The 15501-nt window shown below is 37.6% G+C and overlaps 3 protein-coding genes across 5 annotated transcripts; 1 reads left to right on the top strand and 2 right to left on the bottom strand.

Annotated features, from left to right (window-relative positions):
- Positions 1-1312: 1312 nt before the first annotated feature.
- On the bottom strand, positions 1313-3735 carry LOC117615518 (heat shock protein 90-2-like). 2 transcript variants are annotated; one of them, XM_034344617.1, is made up of 4 exons: positions 3557-3735; positions 3077-3374; positions 1760-1921; positions 1313-1383 (listed from the first exon to the last, which is right to left on the bottom strand). In XM_034344617.1, the coding sequence occupies exons 2-4, from the start codon at positions 3168-3170 to the stop codon at positions 1331-1333; spliced, it is 309 nt and encodes a 102-aa protein (XP_034200508.1). In that variant the 5' UTR covers positions 3171-3374; positions 3557-3735; the 3' UTR covers positions 1313-1330. The 2 variants fall into 2 exon arrangements, with proteins under 2 accessions (XP_034200508.1, XP_034200507.1); XM_034344616.1 differs by having other exon boundaries at positions 3592-3735.
- A 2059-nt stretch (positions 3736-5794) lies between these two features.
- On the top strand, positions 5795-6999 carry LOC117616007 (EPIDERMAL PATTERNING FACTOR-like protein 2). Its single transcript, XM_034345202.1, has 3 exons — positions 5795-6094; positions 6203-6243; positions 6465-6999. Exons 1-3 carry the CDS (start codon positions 5986-5988, stop codon positions 6756-6758), a joined length of 444 nt encoding a protein of 147 aa, XP_034201093.1. The 5' UTR covers positions 5795-5985; the 3' UTR covers positions 6759-6999.
- Positions 7000-9067: 2068 nt separating this feature from the next.
- Positions 9068-15147, bottom strand: LOC117629748 (far upstream element-binding protein 1-like). Of its 2 annotated transcripts, none has more exons than XM_034362348.1 (7): positions 14735-15147; positions 14119-14465; positions 13638-13823; positions 13414-13515; positions 13257-13328; positions 13034-13150; positions 9068-10574 (listed from the first exon to the last, which is right to left on the bottom strand). In XM_034362348.1, exons 1-7 carry the CDS (start codon positions 14964-14966, stop codon positions 9312-9314), a joined length of 2319 nt encoding a protein of 772 aa, XP_034218239.1. In that variant the 5' UTR covers positions 14967-15147; the 3' UTR covers positions 9068-9311. The 2 variants fall into 2 exon arrangements, with proteins under 2 accessions (XP_034218239.1, XP_034218235.1); XM_034362344.1 differs by having other exon boundaries at positions 13254-13328; positions 14735-15133.
- Between the last annotated feature and the right edge of the window lie 354 nt (positions 15148-15501).

Raw genomic sequence — 15501 nt, 5'->3', positions numbered from 1 at the left:
TTTTAGCTTTATTTTTTTAGTAGTGTTTATAAATCTTTGACTTTTCATATGGATTTATGCTTCTACTAAAACTGTTGACATTTTTTTTTGCAATTCCAAGTTCTTGCAATCACCACATCTTTCGTTAAAAACACAATAGGACAAGCAATCTCTTGATTATGGTTGAATATGGTTAGTATGATGTACTTCTTAAAATTATATTTGTTTTACAATTCCATATATCCTTTTTGGTCATTTTATATTAGGGTAAATCAGTAATTCAATATATATTTTTATAGTAAGGTGTACTCAGTTAATTTTAGAGTTCGTTTAACAGCACTTAATAAAAAAAAATTAAAACTAAAAGAAAAAGAAAATACATGCAACCATACCCTCTCTGCGTTCTCCCTCTGCCATCGCCTTGCCCTCGTGGCAACCCACTCTTTGCCTATCTCCTCTCTCTCTCTCTCTCTCTCTCTCTCTCTCTCTCTCTCTCATTTTGGTTAATTTCGTCCCTTCTCGAGTGTTGCTGGGACTTGGGCTGGTGTGGATCTTGGGTAGGTATGAGGGTGGTTGTAACTTGTATGGTGGCATTGGGCTTCGGGATGGTCTAGGTAGTGGGGTGGTGGCCTAACTGAGAGGATGCTGCGAGGGAGAGAGAAAAAGAGAGGATGAGAGAGAGAGAGAGAGAGAGAGAGAAGGGGTTCGGAGGGGGAGAGTTGCAATTTTTCTTTATGTTTTTTATTTTTTTAGTTTTCTGATTTTTTAGGATCCAAGTCATATACCTGCCACATCATCAATTTAACATAAATTTTGACAAAACCTAAACGGCAGGTCCAAATTGATGTGTGAGGTGTAATATAAAGGGAGCTTTAGTGATATACCCAAAATAGAGACTGGAATTATAAAAAAAACCCTACATGAAACAAATTTTAGAAACATATCCAAAAACCATTTACTACATACAAAATGAGTGTTGAATTTCCTATAAATTACATGATTGCCACTAATTAACTTAAAAGAAGCCCAATACAAAAAACTCAAAAAAACCCAAAACAAGCCCAACCCATATATATATATATATATATAAACGAAAACCAAGGGCATGCCCCTACGACCCTTCCTTCTCCATCTAACCTCTGCAAACCATGTCATAGAAGTACATTGTTAATACCATTTCATAGAAGTACATTGTTAATACCATTTCATACTCAAAAAAAAAAATATTTTTAATACCATTTCATACAAATAGAACATTGTTAATACCATTTCATACAATAAACCATTGTTAATACCATTTCATATTAAAAAAACCCAGCAAGACATCCGATATCCTTTGCAAAAGCCACCTCTAATTGTCTACAGTTTCACCAGATACAATCGCAATGGCAAAAGGAAATACCTCTACAAGAAAAAAAAAGAAAGAAAAAAAAGAATTGTTAATACCATGTCTTAGAACTATCTTCCTAGTAAAAATCATAGCATATCATAAACTTCATGTGCAAAATTATATATAGAGCAAAATATAGAGCATGCTTTGTTACTGAAAATATGTTAATATTATGTCATAAAAGTACACTATTAATACTATGTCATAGAAATAAACTCAGTTGTAGGGTATGAACAGTTGTTATACCGTTCATACCACTTACTGGAAGTTAACAACTACATCATTTCATTTGTATAATCGGTACGATAAAAGTATACAACTCCATACCACTCAAAATCAATTACATCATTTCATTCGCATAATTAATTGATCTTTCATCACTCCACATACCATAAACATTGAATCGGAGCGACTCCAACACATACTGCTCATCATCATTGTGCTTGGTGGTAACAATGACCTTATCTACAACAAGATATGCACCAGCAGCCAAGGCTTCCATAAATTCCTTGGTGCCAGACCTTGCAATGGTACCAAGGTTGTTCACCAAATCTGACAATACGAAATAACAACAAAATAATTCAGCATAATAGAATAATTAGAACAACACAGATAACAATCATAAGCCCAAAGAGCATAACTGATAAGGTGAAATAGTACATAGAATTTGAATAGTCTGCTATTTCACTACAAACTACAGGTATAATATGAAACCATTCACTCCCCGCGTCAAAATTTCAATATAAAGTTATGGTAATGTTAAGTGGTTACATATATTGTAATGTTAACTCGTTACACAATGAAGTAAATAAAATATCTCTTTTTTTAGGACCTCCATGGACCTACCAATCTCTATGAGTTTGCACACAGAGAGATAGATAAATGTTTAAATGACAATAATTATACTAAAATTGTTGCTTTAAAGGTCATTTTTATGTGGTCAACGGATAAATATGTAGAGATTAATATGGGGCACCAGAATACATAGTAGCATGGCAAAGCTAGTAGTGTGATACATTATTGAAACTTTATTCAAGAAATCTCAGAGGATTCTTTTTCAATTTTTAACTGATCCAACAAAAGTTTCTGGAGAGACAGAGAGAGTGTTTCAATTTGTATAAAAGATCAGTCCCACACATACACACGTATGCACACCAACCCAACTCTCTCTCTCTCTCTCTCTCTCTCTCTCTCTCTCTCTCTCTCAATAACAACCAAATAAATAAACATACATAAGAAGAAGAGAAGAAGAAGAAGAAGAAGTTTGGTTTGGTGCAAGTCCCCGTGTGCTGTATAGGAATATTTAAAATAAGTTGTTCCTGGTAGAATCTATTCAATATAAAGTTTTCTACCAATACATATTCTTAGTCTGAATCACCCTAGGAGAGCAATCTCTTCTTTCTCTCATGAAAAAGGCAAGGCAAAAGAGAAACAAAAGACATAACCAAAATGGGGAAATGATGGTATTTTTTCAATAAATATTGAGCAATCTAAGACAATCATCAACCAAGATGCATATTCGTTAGAAATTAGGAAGGCAAAGAGCATGAAATTCAATAGTTAATACTAGCACCATATACAACTTCAGCTTCAGCTAATGTGACGAAATCAATCATCATCAATAAAGTAAGGAGCAATGGCAAAACAAGGCAAGGCAATAGGATCTCAATTATGACCAGGAACTAGAAAGGAAGGAGGACTACTGACTGACGGTTGAGACAAAAGAGCTGCTGAGCTGAGCAATGATATCGGATTCATGGAGAACTGGACTCTGGAGCAGTTCGTAAGTGAATGTCCGCATCCATATCCTCCGCCGCCACCTCTGCCACTATAACCTCTATTACCACCACTGCCGCTTCCACAAGACTGGGCCTCGTCGACGGTGATGTTATGGCCGTCGAGGTTCTGGTCGTTCATGCCTTCGATCGCGTCCCTAATGACCTTCTCGTTGTTGAAGGTGACGAAGTCGAAGTCGAAGCTCCTGGACCTCTCGGTCGTTGATGATCTGGAAACACAAAAAGAAACCAAATCAAATCAGATCCGTCCATCAAAACAAAAACACTGGAGTATAATCAAACAAATACACAATAATAAACAAAAATGGAAAGGAATCATCGATCTTCAATCTTTGGGAGAGAAAGATCAAGTAACATGGAGAAACAGAAGATCAAGAAGCAGAGAGAGAACATGCATCAAACGGCTCTTCGATTCGATGATCTCACCAAACGGAGAAAAGGCCCTCTCCAGCGCATCATTGTCGATAGCCCAGCCGAGCCCTCCGACGAAGCTTAGAATGATGAGGTTGAACAAAAACTGAGGTGGAAGAACAAAAACTAAAAATTGGGGTTGAAGATGAAGATGAGAGACTGGAGGTCGTGAAATGGGTTCTGATCTGGTGTTGATTAGAATTCTAATTCTATGTTAAAAGGGTAATAAAGGTATTCTTAATAATTAAATTAAATAATATACAGCTGTCGATTTTTGAGTTTATTTTGGGTGTATTTATATACATTAAATAGTATAGGGTATTTTTATAGTTTTATGTCTAGAAATAGGTATTTAACTAATAATTTCTAAAAAATACATAAAAGAGCAAAGATGATGCTAACCTAATGGACCATTTGTAATAAAAACCCAAACGCAAAATCATGTTTTAAGCGCTACTAATTTATCATAAACGAGTAGAAAGTGCTATTGATCTTGTTGAATGTATTAAGATGCAATGAGTTTCAGATGATGAGAGATATCAGACTTATTTGAAATTACTTTGACATCAGTAAAAAACAAAACAGTAAATCTATTGACACAGGACAAAGTTTTTACATTGGGTAAACAGCAGCACAAAGATATGGGGCATCATAAATTCCAAGTATGAGAGAGCAAAGCCGATGATGATTTATACATTTTTGTCAGAACTGAATCAATGTGGTCACCACTCAACACGGCAAAGCAGAGAGAGAAAGCCCTCTGTTTCTCAAAGGCTTTGGAAGCTGGGACTTCTTCACGGGGTTACTTAAATATTGAGCTTTGGCTACACCTTCAGACTTCAGTTGTTAATTTGTAAGCACTATTCATAATTCATGGTCCTGTGTTATTTTTTTCAGTCTGCAATGGTCCTGTGTTGGAAGTGGCTGGCTGAACGAGGGACCAACAACTTTAGATGAGGCTTTAGACATGTACATTCAAAGTTTTGTTAATAATTTGTGGTTGTTTGCTCAAAGTTAATAAATTTTATATTCGACAAGAGGAGGTTATACACTTCGTGACATGCAAGTTTTTTTCCACACGAGGTAGGTTTATGTTGGTAATATAATAGACAATTAGAAAAATGCTACGAGCATCCATCCACACGCGAGTTTAGTCGTCTGCTTGCGCATATCGCTTCAATGGCTAAGAGTCGTCTGCTCAACACAATCCCAGCTCAGGAAATTATGTGGTGAATGTAAAATGCATTGATGGGTCCTAGGGACAACAGCCTTGATTGATGGTTTATATCCACCAGTTCTTGTCAAGTATAAAAGGGTCCAAATCTGGATTGGAATTTCATCTCCAAAACTGGTGTCCCTCAAAATTTTGCTAAAAAACAAGCATGGATGGCATTTGATTACGTATGCTTCTTTTTCTATACAGGGTAGCTTCGGAACTTGATGAATAACTAATCTCATTATTGCGCACGAGGTACAAATCTAATGGCACAGATTCATTCAATTCAACCACACACACTGATAAAAGCTCTGAAGTGTCTGTCATTATTGATCTGATCCCCCTTCCAAAAAAAAAAAAAAAATCAAGTGGTGTGTGAATTTCATGGAAGAAAATTATCACTCTCACCGTCACGAACTTACCCCATAATAGAAATAACTTGTCCAGCAACTTCTGGCTGGGTGTGCTAAAAAATCTTTTTCCTCTAAACACACCCAAAGTAGTAGTATCTTTCTGGGGAAATCTACAAAACCCATGTACTGTTTTTAAGACGAGAAAAAGAAAAAACAGAGCACTCTCTAGCGTGTTAAAATGGAACACCCAAAATTTCCACAAAGAAAAGAAAACGAAAACCAAGTATTTCTCATACATGCAGAGAGAGAGGAGGCCTCTCCCAACAGTTGCCCTGTCCGTTCCGTATGTATCTGTCAATCTTTTAAAAAAAAAAAATAATAAGTTTATGCATGCAATGCAACTCAGAAAAGTTTTTTTATATTTAATTTTTTTTAAAACATAAATCATAATTGTACAAATTACCTGGTTTTTGGGAGGCTCATGAAACGAGGCTGAGGTCCTTCCCTTTTTCGTTTGAGCTCTCCCTTTGTACTCTGCCTCTGCGCTCCACGTTCCCTCATTGATACATATACATCTACAGAGTTGGGGGGTGAAAAAGGAAAAAAACAGAGTAGTCTTTCTGCATTATGAAGCTGGCATTCAATTTCTGAAACCTCTCTTCATACACTTTTCAGAAAATTTTCATTCCTGCAAACACTGCCACCCTGATCACCTCTCTCTCTCTCTCTACCATATATTTACTTTGATTTTTATTTACCTCCCTACGACTTGTCTGCTCTCATCTAGGTTTGGTGTGGTTGCGGCCGCTTGCTCTCTTCTTCTCCACCCACTTCTGAAAAATGGGCAGCACTCAAAATTGCTCCTGTTGGCACAGAAATAGACATCTAATCATTTTCATCTTCCTACTCTTGGTTTCAAGCTCGACCCATCTGAGATTCATGGCTGAAGGTTAACAACTCCTCCCCCATTGTTCAAATTCATTCGCTAATGTAACCCTCTTTGTTCAAAAGAAAAAGCAAAACTAACATGGGTTCTGTTTCTTTTTTTCTTTTTCAGGTGCTAGACTAATTTCAAGCAAGCTTACTAAGGCTGCTCCGGTAAGACTTCATATTATATATATATATATATATATATATATATATGTATGTGGTATTGCTAATTTGCATAATAAATTCTCCTATGCGGATGTCTGGACATTATTATATGTCTATACTATTGCTAATTTGCTTCTTTCTACCAGTTGAATATGAAGTCTGCAAACTCTATACCAGAGTGTTAATTGATTCCTGACTGAGTTTTTATAATTATATTTACGCAGAGAGGTCATGTTCTTGAGGAAAATGAAGCTGGGGTGGTGGTCAACGCACGTCAAATAGGATCAAGACCACCAAGGTGTGAGAGCAGGTGCAGTGCTTGTGGGCATTGTGTGGCAGTTCAGGTCCCTGTTTCCCCCCAAGTCCAAGGCCACAGTAAAATCAGAAGCCATGGCAGCCTCCCTGATTCCACCAGAACAAGCCCCAAGAATGTAGCTTACTCCAGAGGCGATGACATTACAAATTATAAGCCTATAAGCTGGAAATGCAAGTGTGGGGATTTGCTCTTCAACCCTTGACTGTTTTTTATCCAAGTATTAGCCCATCCATGTTTAATCTTCCATTATTTGGTAAATAACAATTATGAATTGTTAGAGGGAAAAAAAAACAGAAAAACTTTTATCTGTACACTCTTATGAAGGTTTCTTTCTTTTTTCTTTTTTTGGGTTCTTCTTGGTATTTTTGGTGTGAATGTGTTCTGTACAGAAATAACAGTTGCTTATTTCTCCATTTTTTGCAATTGACTTTTTAGTTATATTTTTATTGGGACATTCTCCAGTAAGTATTTTAATTTATGTTATGGATTATTTATATACTTCTAATATTGGCCATTGGATTACATTCATTAAATGTGTTGATAGTCTCTTAAATGGAATCCAACTGCCGAAATTATATGTAACCAATCATTAACTTAAATACTTATAGGAGAATGTCCCTATTTTATTAATTTGATAAAAGATGATGGTTAGTAAAATGAGATTATAAATAACAAAATTCTAAGGGCCATTTTGGCGTTGCTATGCTGTGAAAATAATCTTAGTCGGATTTGCTGTGAGATAAATCAGCTGTGAGAGAAAGCAGTTTGACGTTTGGTAAACTGTTTGTTAAAAGTGTTTTTGGTACAATAATCAGTTTCTAAATGTTTGGTAATTTATTTTTTGCGAAAGTGTTGTGAACTGTGTATAATGACTAAAAAAGGGATTATATTAAAATGGATTTTCTATTAAAGTGTTTGATAAAAGAGTAAGCACTTTCACTTTATATATATATATATATATATATATATTTGTATCAAATATGTTTCCAATCCATCATACACTAAAAATAAAGTATTATGTTGAAAATTAAATATTTGTATCCAAATGCTCTAAACTAATGTTTCAAGTTAAATCCAATATATTCCATTAAAAATAAATTTATGTCAAAGAAACAAAGAAACAAAAACAGGAACGGAAAAAGAAAAAAAAAATCAACAGCAACAACTATTGAAGTTAAAACTCTAGAAATTAAAGAGAGAGTGAGGAATGAAATTTATAGTTAAAACCCTAGAAATTAGATGGCGTGAATAAGCAAAGGGATGCAAAAGAGAAAATGCATGAAGAGAAGAGATTGCGTGAAATAGATTGGGGTATTTTTGAAAGTTTATAAATTTCATTAAACCCAGCTTCTCTTTGAAACTGATTCCGACATAATTAGAAAATGAAAGCACCTCATTAGCTACTTTCCCTTATAACTTTCTCTCACAACAATTTTTAACAATAAGTGATTTTCTCATAGTTTACCAAACGAATTGGGCTTCCCAAATTTAAAAAAAAATCACTTATTACCCCAAATAAGAAATACCAAACGAACACTAAATGAAATACACAAAAATATTACTAAAATAACTGATATATGAAGGAATATCCCTATTTTGGGGTGAAGGTATGTGTAAAAGAAAAAATAAAATAAAAGTATCTCACAAGATAGTAAATAGAGAATGCCAAATTAATCTGCTGTATTATTAATTTTGTAGGAAAAGACTGAGTGAGTTTTTGATGCGGAAGTGACGACATGGAGTAAGATAATAAATGAATTGAAGATGTCAGGTGTTCGAAATGTATGTCAGGGCAGTTCTGATGCGTATCCCACAAGATATGTTTCCATACAATTATACAAATTGGTACACAGAGAAAGCTGAAACCCTGTTGCTGTTCCATTTTAGACACACCCACACACCTCGAATGGATAAATACATAACACTTGCACTGTACCCTTCTCTACTTTTTTACTATACCACACTGAGAAACACTTGTTTATAACAGAGATAACACTATTTTGTTATTTCGACTAATCGCAATATGACATAATTGATAATTTTTTCACTTGATATATCGTGATTGGCGGGTATAGCAAAACAAAATTATTCCTATTTCACACTAGTTTTTCTGCACCACACCACCCACCCCAACATGATCTCATATTTAATTTCTTGTTTTCATTTAGACGTGATGTAATATCATATATCACATGATTCAGTCTGGTTATTTATTTATCGTGTCCACTGCCCAATTCGATCCTGCTGCACAAACGTTAACCACCTTTAATCAGTCTGTCACTCAGAATTATGGGGAAAACGAGTACGGATCTGGCCAAAATACGTTTTTTTATATGTAAAGGTACTCGAATACGGGAACCGCCTGCTTAACTAATCTAACTCGTATTTGCGCCAAGGCACGTTTTTAGTTCCTGTAACTTTCGCAGAGTTCCCCTTTGATACTAAGGTTTTCAATTGCCTCCAATTTACTCCTTGTAATTTGTCATCTGATTGGTCATGTGCATTGCAGGATAATAAGAATTTTATACAGGATCGTACCACTCGACCCTTATATATATCATCAATTCATAAATTGTATCATTCATGGTCAGGGTTCACAATTTAATAAAGCATTAGCGCTGCATTACATCAATAGAAACAGTACATGTAAAGTTCGACCGAGTCAGATTAGGCCTAACAACTACTGCTAGGAAAACGAACCTGGCATCAATCACAACATGAAGCTCTCTGAAGAAAGAAAACTAGATTAGTATATTCAGCGCGGTACAGCAGCATACATTTGACTCGAGTCATACTGAGGATAACCAGGCTGAGGTGAAACTGTTTTCCCATAACCAGCTGAAGCAGTTGGCGCAGCTCCATAACCAGCAGACTCTGGGACTGACTGATCGTAACTTTGTTGGGTTGTTGGTTGGGCATAACCTGGCTGCACAGCTGCTGGGGCACCATAGGTTGATGCTGAGACACCTCCATATCCGGGGTCTTGAGACCCTTGGTACCCATAACCTGCTGCGTTTGGTGCAGACTGCTCAGTGTAACCTTGTTGAGTAGATGCGTATTGCGTGTACCCTGCAGTAGGAGCCACTTGTGCATAGACGGGTGCCTGCTGCGCACCAGGCTGGCCATAACTGACCGGTTGTCCTCCTTGCTGTGGATATCCTGAGCCAGAGACAGGCGGTGGTTGATTATACCCATCAGTTGGGGCAGAACCATATGTAGGATAGGTCTGCTGTGCAGGCACACTAGATGCATACGGATATGGCTGTTGGGCTGGAACATTCGGACCATATGATTGAGCTGGTGCAGCACCCTGATAAGTTGCGTCTCCTGGTTGACCAGCCCTAGGAGGGCCGTAAGACTGGGGGGCTGGCCCCTGTGATGCCATGCCATATGATTGTGGCTTGCCATAATGCTGCTGTGGACCATAACCTGGCTGAGCTCCAGTTTGTGGATATGGCTGAGAAGTCCCATGCCCTCCATAGGGATGCTGTGTTGGAGCATGATTATCGTATTTTGGTTCTTCGTACCCATGCCCATAGCTATGTTGAGGAGGTGCAGTCTGGGAATAAGGTGCTGGATGCCCATAATCTGGACCATGTGGCTGTCCATAATTGTAATTTGCTTGAGACGGGGGTGGGGCCATTGTAGGGTTAGGAGAAGGGCCAGGAACATGAGAAGGAACAGGAGCAGAATGTTGGGCAGATACTGGGGCATCAGGTCCTTGTCCACTGTAGTAATCATAACCACCACCATGCGGAGGCATCCCCTGCATGCTAGGAGGTGGCCTTTGCTCCCAACCAGATCCAAAGCCACTTCTTGGACCCATATGTTGAGGATAACTTCCATATGCAGGAGGGTAATGAGGATTATGGGATGGATATGGTCCTCGTTGCGGATAATCATAGGTAGATTGCTGGGGTAGATGAGGCCCTCTTGGACCCCATTGAGGACCGCCTTGTCCATGGGGCCGATAACCCTGAGGGTTAAAACCACTGGAGAGAGGTGATGGCCTCACAGTCTATTCAAAGGAAATCACAAAACGAAACAATCAATATATAGAAACAATAGTTCCACATTCAAATTGTAAAATGAATGGAGAAGTTGCGGCTCTAGCCACATCTCCTGTTCTTAAAATTTGAGGGGCTCCTGAGCATCGTCTTGACTGAATGACATGAACGGATATAAGTAACAAGGTTACTTTAGCAAAAAATACAATGTCAAATTACTATTAACAACCATAACAGAAAATTTATGTCTGAGACTACAAACTGTTCCTCTAAATAGAAACAAACTACTCCAAATCAAAAGGGCTGCAAATATAAGAGGCAAGTAGTAGGGCATCAAACAACTCATTATATGAAAGTCACCAAAAAGTATACTCTTGGGTCTTTCTAAGTTCAAAGCTCTAAGAAATTTATCTGGCTATTCTCTCCCTTATCAACCAAGAAGAAAAGAAATTTGACATACGGTAAGTAAAATTCATGCCAGAGATATACTGCAACCCCTTTGGCAGCTTCCATCCATGTATCTCAGTAATGCCCCAGTCCAGAAGTCCCAGAAGTCCCATTCAATTCTAAGTTTCGCCTCAACATTGCTCACTATTTCCTCCCTTTCTTTTTGGAATTCATATAAAAATTTCTTGAAGTATCTTTAAAAAATCGACAAGTCAAGATGAAGCGTGGGTATCTATAAGGCCACAGCATTAGACTTACAGGGGCATTAAGAATTCAAAAGTGTCTACCAAGAAACATCATAGATTGATATTTCAGCTCTTTCAATGCATACTAATTCTACTTGATGTATATATGCGGCATATTTCAGCATCAAATCAAGTCGGGTCAAATAGGTAACAAAGTAGACGTAATAATGTTACATTATAGCATCAATCCTAGCTTTAGCAATGCCACTACACCTTGATACATATGATAAGACATGTACCACAGTTTGAAAACATCATCATAGCATCAAACACAAATTGATGGACTATTGGTTCCATAAAAATTCTTTTGTAGCATCAAGTGACCAGGAATAACAATTTCTTCCATAGACGTCTCATGCATAGTATATGGGAGGTGCTTATGAGCGCTAAGGTTAATGCAATATAGTCTTACTGAATTAGGATTTCAACTTTCAGGTCTCAAAGCAATCTTACCAACTATTAACATCCTGCAATTGCGAGATTAAATGCCAGATACCTTTCTTCGGTGGATGAGAGTGAATAGTGGTTGTATAGGCAATGCTGACCCCATGGAAAATGCAATAGCCAAATCTGCATTTTTAAAGCCAACCAATTCGAAATCGGCACCTTCAACACAAATAAATCATGGCAACCGGCATCTTTGATTGAATATATTGATCTCCCTAAAAGCATTTAAGTGACCTTGGCATGGATCATTCATCAATATTGCAAACTCTTAGGGGCAATTGGTCATGCTCTCATTCCCATGGCAAAATATTGTAATAATTCTTCCTCAAATGGACCAAAAGGTGTCACAGGCATGCAAGTACAGTTCACTGGACATCTAAACATACCATAACCATAAACGTATGCAACCATAAACGTATGTGGCACATCATCAAAAGATACAGAATTTCTACTTAACCAGTCTTCTGAGAAAATTGATTAACTATTGCATAGGACACATACAATTCAACTAAATTTTTATACTTTTATCTGTATCTTCGACAATAATTGGTAGGAATCAATCCACATACCTCAGGTTTACTTTTACTCAAGAAATCTAAATAACCATACTTGTCTATTCTATCTTAAGATAGCTCCAATCAATAATATTTTGTCCGCATACTAACCTTCAAGTAATTATCCATACTACCACACTATTTGAGACAGTACCATGAAAGCAACAGACGACTCTGCTATATCAAAATTATCATATAATTCCTTCTTTGGGAAAAAAAAATTATTATTTCCTGAAAATATAGATCAGTAGACAACCGAAGTGAACATACACCACGATTTGTCATTAACATGTGGCAGACTGAAAGAGACATTACATCTAATGCCCAATGCAAAAGGAGTGACGCCATGCACACGACTAGGAAGCTCATTAAATCCGACAGGTATACATACACAAGATCAAAGGAAATCTATCACGATGAGTGTAGGACCTGGTTGACGACAACATTACAAAAGATGCAAGACTGCCATTATGCAGGCATACTCCTAAGTAGCATTCAAAAATACATGCACAGGAGTCACATAAACCTCATGCTTTTACAGATTATCCAATCATTTGTTGTACATGGACATGCCAAGCAGGTATATGAGATCACAAAAAGGGACAAGGCACAAGAGAACTCAAACACCATACACTGACAATAGTTCAATGTAGATGAAACCAGTGTAATAAGCACGATATTGCTCGCACAAAATAAACAACCACAATATCATTCCTATATATCGCAATCACAATTTAAAGACCAATAAAAATATTTTAAAGAGGGTCAAAAGGTAACCTGATTCATAACTTCCTTTATCAATTCTCTTGCCACCTCAATTTGCTTCTTATCACCAGTTACTCGCACCGTCCTTTCTTTAGATTCATCCCCCTCCGGGAGATGTTGGGGTATTAACTAAATAACAGGAAAATGGTTGGGTCAGTAAGGTTGAGTTGAAATAAGAAAAAACATGCAACATTTTGTTTCCATGCATAAAGGCAAGGCATACAATATCAACTACCTGGATACGTGCCCCTGATCTGGTCTGCAGACCTTTAATGGTCTCCCCACCTCTGCCTATTATCAAGCCAACCTAGCAAAGAAAAATATTGTCTTATATAAAGTATTATGGAATGCAAAGGCACAGATCATTTACACGTGCAAGAAATGGTTATCACCTTCTCATTCGGAACTTGTATCTGAATTTGTTCTGCGGCTGCAGCAGCCTGTGCAGTAGCAACACCCCTAGCCACCAAAGAAGGAGAACCCCCTGCATCAGCCTGCAAAAGAGTACACCTTATTCAGCATTAAAAAAAAATTCCGATCTCCAAATGCAAAAACTTACAAGAGCAATGAAAGTTTTGGAAAACACAACAAAACTAAGTCAGAGAAAGCAAACGACCTCTGCAATAACAGCATTTATAAGCTTCTCTGCTTTGCTTATGCTAAATGAACTTCCTATTATCTCCACAGGCCTGGTTGCAGAATATGGATCTGCATCAGAATCCCTTGTTATCTGAATTTTTGCCCCAGAGTTGTATTGCAAGTACCTTATAGTATCCCCAGCCTTGCCAATTAGAACCCCAACCTGCACAAATATTTATAAAATGCTTTTGTCAGAGGCCTTTATTTTCAACTAGGTTTTACAATAGAATTCCGAAAAAGTTAAAAGTCGAATTTGGACCAACTGGAAGCTCAGAGCTCCCCAAAATTATCAGATTTTGTTTCAGAAGAAAGGTCAACCCATGATAATCAAACTGTACACAACATGCCTAACAATCAAGGCAAGAATGCAGGGGGTGCCAATACTCATATGCCGGGTGTTACCTCCTAAAATGTTTGACTGTTAACAACACAACATAATATGGGTATAACCAGCTGACCTTATTATTAGGAACCTCCATTTTGTGTGTCAAATTATGATTTGCAGAAGTGTAAGCGTCACCTTGCTGAGGTTCCTCAGCGTAGTGTGGTTGAGACACCTCTTGAGGGGGTTCTTGAGCATCTTCCGCCACAGAATTCTCAGAAGGCTTTTGGGTCTCACTTTGTTCACCATTTATATCATAATGTTGTTCATTAACTTCGGGTTTTTGCTGGTCCTTCACTGATTCTGTAACTTCCACAGATGGAGGCTGAGGGTGCTCTGAATGGCCACTATCAACATTCAGCTGATCCTCATTCTCCTTTTCTGGTTGTTCTACCTTCTCCTCTTGGTAGCCATTCTCATTGGCTGTTTTTATCAAATTCAAAATCCAAATAATATGTTATAATGAATTATAGATACTAGCCCATGTTTATTTTGTGCAAAGCCAATACTAAAGAACAAGTAAAATTAATTCTTTATCAAAAGTGCATGGCACTTGTTTATTTTGAAAAATGTTAAAGTACTTCTTATCATGAAACTAGCTCCATAAGAATGTGACATTATATTACCCCAGAAAAATCAGACCCAAAACTTTTAGCAAAAACTCCAATCATTAAAAATCAATAGCTAAATACCTATTTCATCGGGCTTGTCTTCAAGACGAGGCCTTTTCGCTTCAGATTCATCTGAAGGCGGCACATCCACTTCATTGGCCGCATCGGGCTCCACATTCAAATCATCCGGGCCGTCGGAGGTGAGGTCAACTATCTCCTGTTGTGCTTCGGGCTCCAAATCTTCCAGCTTCCGCTTGTGATCCGACGGCTTAGGGCTTCCCGCCTCGGCTCCCACAACCTCCTCCTCAGCCATAGGGCTCACTGAAATTCCAAACTACCGAGTTGGAAAAAGTGGAACCAAAACCCCTTGATTAGCTCAGTCGGGGCACGAATCTAGGGTTTCAATTAATGCGTGTGTCACAGAGGCCAGAGGGTTTTGAGTGGGTGAGATATGGAGGGAGTTGATCAGAATGGATATGACTCTGGCGATGCGTGTGAGGTTGAGGGGTTTAAGGCCTTATATAGAGTGGGGCCCCAATTTATTTTAATCTGACCCACTCAAATTAATTTTAGGGTTAGCTTTATATTGGGCCTACAGGCCCAATTCAACATTTACCAATGGGCTGTTCGGGTTGTTGTCCTTGGGCGTTTTGGCCCAAATAATAAAGAGTAAAATATAACAAAATAGTTTAGCAATGCCCTTGAATTTTCAAAATATGTCAATATGCCCCCTCCGTCAAGTTTCATAATTTTTCTATCAAATTCAGGGCTTTTTGAACTGACCAATTATGGCTGATTTTCCGACGAATCGAATCAAAATCAGGGCATTTCAATTCCAATCCCAAAAA

The sequence above is a fragment of the Prunus dulcis genome, chromosome 1, assembly GCF_902201215.1.
Source record: "Prunus dulcis chromosome 1, ALMONDv2, whole genome shotgun sequence".
NCBI lineage: Eukaryota > Viridiplantae > Streptophyta > Magnoliopsida > Rosales > Rosaceae > Prunus > Prunus dulcis.
This window is presented reverse-complemented; position numbering and strand designations above follow the sequence as displayed.

Excerpts from the sequence above, each read along its gene's own strand:
- LOC117629748 (XM_034362344.1), bottom strand. The coding sequence starts at position 14,966 with ATGGCTGAGGAGGAGGTTGTGGGAGCCGAGGCGGGAAGCCCTAAGCCG. Across the intron at positions 14,466-14,734 it reads AGACAAGCCCGATGAAATAG|CCAATGAGAATGGCTACCAA; the intron begins GTATTTAGCTAT and ends TGATAAAAACAG. Across the intron at positions 13,151-13,253 it reads CAGGGGCACGTATCCAGGTA|TTAATACCCCAACATCTCCC; the intron begins GTTGATATTGTA and ends CCTGTTATTTAG.
- LOC117616007 (XM_034345202.1), top strand. The coding sequence starts at position 5,986 with ATGGGCAGCACTCAAAATTGCTCCTGTTGGCACAGAAATAGACATCTA. Across the intron at positions 6,095-6,202 it reads TCTGAGATTCATGGCTGAAG|GTGCTAGACTAATTTCAAGC; the intron begins GTTAACAACTCC and ends TTTCTTTTTCAG. Across the intron at positions 6,244-6,464 it reads AGCTTACTAAGGCTGCTCCG|AGAGGTCATGTTCTTGAGGA; the intron begins GTAAGACTTCAT and ends ATATTTACGCAG.
- LOC117615518 (XM_034344617.1), bottom strand. The coding sequence starts at position 3,170 with ATGCGGACATTCACTTACGAACTGCTCCAGAGTCCAGTTCTCCATGAA. Across the intron at positions 1,922-3,076 it reads CTCTTTTGTCTCAACCGTCA|ATTTGGTGAACAACCTTGGT; the intron begins GTCAGTAGTCCT and ends TCGTATTGTCAG. Across the intron at positions 1,384-1,759 it reads GCTCCGATTCAATGTTTATG|AGGTATTTCCTTTTGCCATT; the intron begins GTATGTGGAGTG and ends TTTTTCTTGTAG.